The sequence below is a fragment of the Equus przewalskii genome, chromosome 1 (assembly GCF_037783145.1).
Source record: "Equus przewalskii isolate Varuska chromosome 1, EquPr2, whole genome shotgun sequence".
In the NCBI taxonomy this organism is placed as follows: domain Eukaryota; kingdom Metazoa; phylum Chordata; class Mammalia; order Perissodactyla; family Equidae; genus Equus; species Equus przewalskii.
The window spans coordinates 156,660,130-156,666,178 of NC_091831.1; the positions used below are offsets into that span (position 1 = coordinate 156,660,130).

At 34.5% G+C, this 6,049-nt stretch overlaps 1 protein-coding gene across 1 annotated transcript; it reads right to left on the reverse strand.

The window, feature by feature from the left end:
• Positions 1-234: 234 nt before the first annotated feature.
• Positions 235-1,182, reverse strand: LOC103562229 (olfactory receptor 4K2-like). The gene has a single exon (XM_008537217.1). The coding sequence runs from the start codon at positions 1,180-1,182 to the stop codon at positions 235-237; it is 948 nt and encodes a 315-aa protein (XP_008535439.1).
• Positions 1,183-6,049: the final 4,867 nt, after the last annotated feature.

The window sequence follows — 6,049 nt, forward strand, 5'->3', positions numbered from 1 at the left end:
AAATAACCTATACGTTTCAAAAGATTTTCAAATGGATCCAAAATCTGAAAAGGTTTGCAAACACTGCACTAATTTTTTGTCAAGATGTTTCACATCTCTCAACCCTGGCTTCCTTTTGTCACGAATTTAGACTAAATGACTTAAAAGGCAGATTCTAAGTTTAATTTCTGTTGCTCTAAGAACAAAACTGATGACACTAACTCTCAGAAAAGAGATCTCCTTTCATTGTGATGGTTAGCTTGGAGTAGTTTTCCCAAGATTTAAATATTGGTTACTTAGTTTCTTCTTTAAAGCTGTCTTCACTTCCTGGTTTCTCAAAGTATAGATAAGTGGATTCAGAAACGGGGTAAAGATGGTGTAGAAAACAGAGAGAACTTTGTCCACCTCAAAGTTTGTGAAAGGCCAGACGTAGATGAAGATGCAAGGTCCAAAGAACATTAACACAACTATGAAATGTGCAGTGCAGGTAGAAAAAGCCTTAGATGATCCTGTGGAGGGGTGGTCCTTGATAGTGACAAGAACAATGATATAGGAAGTGAGCAAAAGTAGAAAACTTATAAGAGCAATCACACCACTGGTTGAGATCATGAAGATTCCGAGAACATACACATCTATACAAGCCAGCCGGATGACCAAAGGAAGGTCACAGAAGAAACTGTCTACAACGTTGGGACCACAGAAGGGTAAATAGAGGATAAAAGCTAACTGGCTTATTGTGTGCAGGAAGCCCACTGTCCAAGAAATTACCACAAGCCCAACACATACTTTTTGGCTCATAATTGTTGAATAATGGAGAGGTTTGCATATGGCAATGTACCTGTCAAAAGACATGGAGATCAGCAGCACAATCTCAGTCCCAGTGAAGAGGTGCAAAAAGAAGATCTGAGAAATGCAGCCTTCAAAGGAGATGGTCTTATGCTGAGCAAAGATGTCCATGATCATCTTTGGAGTGGCAAAGGATGACAGGCACATGTCAATGAAAGACAGATTGCTGAGCAGGAAGTACATGGGGGAGTGAAGATGTAGGGTGGACAGGACTGTGAGCAAAATCAGGCAGTTGCCCAACATGGTCATCAAATAGAAAATGGAAAACATCACAAAGAAGAAAATCTGGAGTTCAGGAGAGTCAGTAAGTCCAAGTAACATGAATTTAGACACTCTGGAATTGTTGAACCCTTCCATCTGTCTGCAGACTCTGCTCTATAATGACAAAATAGAACAAAATGACAGAGCTATAAAATGTCATACTTCTACAATTACATATGAAGGAGTTATGATATCAGTTAATAATTCACTAGAACACTGATTACCTAAAATCTAATTAATAACTATTTCTCAGTAAAGATTTTTCTTTCTAGAACCACTTAACAATTGATATCAGCTATAACTTCAAATGGACAACTTCTTGGTTTTGCCAACATCAGTACACGTTGAGTTATACTAATCACATACCCACACAATAAGATTCCTGTTCTGAATGCTGACTAAGAAGTTACATAATCCATATTTCTAGAGGAAGACCACACTAACTTAGTGTGCTCTGCTTAATGTCAGGTAAATAAAAATTTAATTGAGGGTTAAAATCTCAAACAATTCTGTTAAACCAAAAAAATGTAGCCATGTTAAGTTCACTATTGTTGAACACTGGATTTAACTAACAGTTTAACATAATGATTTCAGAAGTCCCATTAGTTTCCTACAAGGGTGATTAATAATTTTACAATTAAATGAACTCCTGTTTTCTCAGCTGCAGAAAAATACAGTTCCATTCTCATCTCACTTGCACATTTTCAAGTTGTTTTGTCAGTATTGATAATTACTATGTTTAACTATTAATACATAAATGACAAAATTAATTTCTTAATTCCATAAAACTACTGAATACCAATGATATACCTGCAACATCTGAGAGTCATTCTCAACTTTGTTATTTTATGATCTCATAGAAATATTTTTTAAAAAGAGAGAGAAAATTTCTCCTTTATTTCTCCTCATGCTATTCAAACAAAGCTAATTTTTTAGACTAGAAAAACAAAAGAAAGATTCTAGGACAGGGCCAAGAAATATACAAGATGAGTTTGGGCATCTTGTAGTACCAGAATACAAGATGCTCAAAACAAACAAAAAAACCAACATTGATGGTTGTATGTCAAAGTGACACTAGAGCCAACTGAAAGACAAAAAAAAAAAAAACAAAGAAAGATATTTTAAGGACTCAGATTCATTTTTCAAAATTGGGTTTTTGACTACAGTACATTGCAAGTTCTGTAAACATCTCTTATGACGTTTTTCATGTAAGTGACTTCCTGTTTTCCCACCTGGAGAAAAATCTGGCTCCAAGCTCATTCACTTGTGCATATCAAGTTGTTCCATCAATATTGATAAATATTTTTTAAAATTTGTCAAAGAACAATATTCCAGAAATCTTAAAACTGAAGTATGGCAAAGTGGTCAAGAGGATGAAGGTGTTCTTGAACTGCTATGTGACCTTGATCATACCTGAGTAGCTTCTCTAAGATTTGACCTCTTTACCTGTGAGCATCAAATTAGATGGTTTACATAAAGCACTAAGCGTCTTTCCTGGGCAACATTCAAGAATTCTCTAGGTTTCAAAATCCAAATTTAAGAATACTGTTCAGAAATAATCAGCTTTTTTTATTTCATTAATAGTAATAATAATAATAATTGCAGTAAAAATATTCTCATCTAATTTCAGTTCAGGAACGTAGAAAAAGATATGTGCTTTCAAAATCTTTTTGAAGTTAAATTATTTCTTTTCATATGAAAATTATGTAAGTACCTTGATATATTAAATGCACTGAAAACTCTCACCCTGACGTATTTGAATATTTCTTCTATTTTCATGACCTACCAATGTAATTTTAATGAGAACACGAGACTATTATTATACCTAACTTCATTCATTATTCATTGTAAGTGAATAAACAGTTCTCAGACTTTTTTCTTTCATTTCTAGATTTAATACCAAATTAATGGAATCATCCATCTTTATGCTTTCAAGTTACATATATTTTTATTTACTCTTCCTCTATCATTTTTGCTTTATACAATTATTAAATGAAATTTTTCTTTGCTACCTGAAGAGTAAAAACTACAACTGCTTCTCAAGAGCCTTAATATTATTTCCAGCTTTTAACCTACCATTTATGTATCAGGAATCAAAAACACCATATCCTTGGAGATTCATAAGCTTACTGAAATCACCATGGTCCTTAGTAATCATCAGAAGCCTGGAGCATGGATATTTATTTTCTCCAGTCTTAGTATAAAATCCATTTGAAAGCATCAAACTTTAGGAGATCAGGGATTACACACTACAACCTACATGCAGTGGGAGTTATTAAAATGTTGAGCCTACTTTTCCCAAAGTTGCAACAAGAACTGTGGAACGTGTCTTTACTTTTTAAAGTGAGTATGCACATTCCTGATGAGGAAGTGTTCGTTAGAGAAACAGCACAACTGGGACCAGCCTAGGAGAAGGAGACATTTGAGTAGTCTTTTAAGGAGTATTTAAGAAGCAAAAAATTGCTCCTTTGAGTCTGCAGATATCCCCGCCCATCTGTCTCAGTGCTCTATGGCCCAAAGCTGGAAAATTACTCTTGTAGGCTATGGCACTTTGTCACCAGCAAACTCTTGCTTACTGGAAGAATCACGTAAAGGAAGAATCATGCATTAAAGCTTCTGACAAGATATTAAAAATTAGCACAAGCTAATAGGTATAATGATAGCTGCTGCCATGGTTAGGTGAAATCTGGGGAAGGGGAAGTTGGAAAGCCGAAAGCACATGAAGAAGTGAAGACAGACACTAAGCAAGTACTCTAGAAGAATGTTGTAAGAAGGAAATTATACAAATAAATGCAAAGCATTAAGCACAATACATAGCACAGAGAAAGTGCTGAGTAAAGTGTAGCAGAAGGAATAGCAGAGGTGATTATAGCCATTAACATTATTTTTTGAAATGTCCATGACGCATAATCCAGGAAGATAGCAGATGTGGATTCTCAACCTGAAACCAAAGCTGAGGGTCTCGCCATATTTACTTGAAAGTCAATTATTCATCTGTGGCTTGCTCCCCAAGCTTTCTTGCCACACACTTCAGTGATTTGAACTCTTCACAACTACCATACCTATCCTACATCCCCCACAGGACTAGCAATAAAGCCCAAGAGAATCTTCCCTAACTGACCACATTCCTTTCAGGCTTTGAAATAAGAAAACAGGCAACTTTCTTTTTAAGATTTTTAAAAATGTCTCTTCTGTAAGGAGAAAGAAAGAAACTGACTAAGAAAAAAAAAGCCAACAAAGGCAACAACAATTGCAAAGATTTAGTAAATTATCTAAAATATTTGCCCGGGTTAAAAACAAAAAGTAAGTGTATATAATTATTCCTAGAGTCATCCTAGAAAAGGCAAGAGAATTAACAGAAAAATTATAGAAACAGAAGATAATTCAGAACGAGAGAGCATGAAGGAGTTTTTGGGCATTGTGGAACTGCTCTGTATTTTGGTTGCGGTGAAGTTCACACAAATTTATAAGTGTTAAAATTTATAGAACTGCATACCAAAAGAAACCAAAATCAGTTTTACTTTAAGATCGTTTATAAAGTAGAATTTAAAAAGCAAAACCAGATAATTCAGTACAGTGGATGGTTACAAGATAAGCAAATAAAACAAGTAGCTTTTTTATAAGCCAACAATTACTTATTAAAGGATACAGTAAAAAATGAATCTATTCAGATGAGCAAAAGGATATATAAAGTAAATAAGAATAATCTTAATCAGAAATGTGTTATATCCATGTGACAAAAACTATACCACTCTACAAATGGGGGGAAAAAAAACCCTTGTATAAGTTGAAATACATACTATGTTATTGGAAGGAGAAACTCAATATCATTCAATACATACATTCCAATGACCTCTCTGTAAGTTTTTTGACTTAACAAAATAATTTCCAAAATTTTTCAAGAGGCAAATCGGGTGAAATTAGTCAGAAATTAAAAATAGCAATTCTAATATGCAAAAGTATTATAAAACCATAATAAATAATGTGGAAGAAGCATGGGACATAACTAACAAGTTAAAAGAAAGGGAACTGAGAGTACAAAAAAATAGACTTAAGAATATATAAAAAATTACAATATTATAATATTTATAGTCTTATAACCTTAATTGGCAAAAGAGACTTTTTAGATGGAACTGAGGTTGTTAATAAGCTAATCTTAGAATAGGGAGATCACCCAAGATTATCCTGGTGAGCTCAATACAATCACAAGTGTCTTTAAAAGTGAAAGAGGGATTTTGTACATATCAATAAACTAATTCTAAAGTTTAAGCGGAAGGCAAAAATCCTAAAATAGCCAACACAATACTGAAGAAAAAGAACAAATAGAACGACTCACACTAACCATTTCAAGAAATACTATAAAGCCACTGTAATCAAGACAGCATAGTATTAATGAAAGCATAGATACATAGATAAATGGAACACAACACAGAGCCTAAGAAAAGACTCACACAAGTATAGCCAATGATCTTTGACAAAGGAGCAAAGGCAATTCAGTAAAGAAAGAACAGTCTTTGCAACAGATGGGTCATAGATCTAAAGGGAAAATGCAAAACTATCAAACTTGTAGAAAAAATGTAGGAGAAAATTTAAAGGACTTTGGGTTTGGCAATGAGTTCTTTTTTTTTTTTTTGAGGAAGATTAGCCCTGAGTTAACTGCTGCCAATCCTCCTCTTTTCGCTGAGGAAGACTGGTCCTGAGCTAACATCCATGCCCGTCTGCCTCTACTTTATATGTGGGACGCCTACCACAGCATGGCTTGCCAAGCGGTGCCATGTCCACACCCAGGATCCGAACTGGCAAACCCCAGACCCCCGAAGCAGAACGTGGGAGCTTAACTGCTGCGCCACCAGGCCAGCCCTGGCAATGAGTTCTTAGGAGCAACACTAATAAAATGATCTATAAAAGAAAAAAATTAATAAACTTTTACTAAATTTAAAAACTACTGTTCTGTGAAAAATAG

Coding starts and splice junctions, on each gene's coding strand:
- LOC103562229 (XM_008537217.1), bottom strand. CDS start 1,182: ATGGAAGGGTTCAACAATTCCAGAGTGTCTAAATTCATGTTACTTGGA.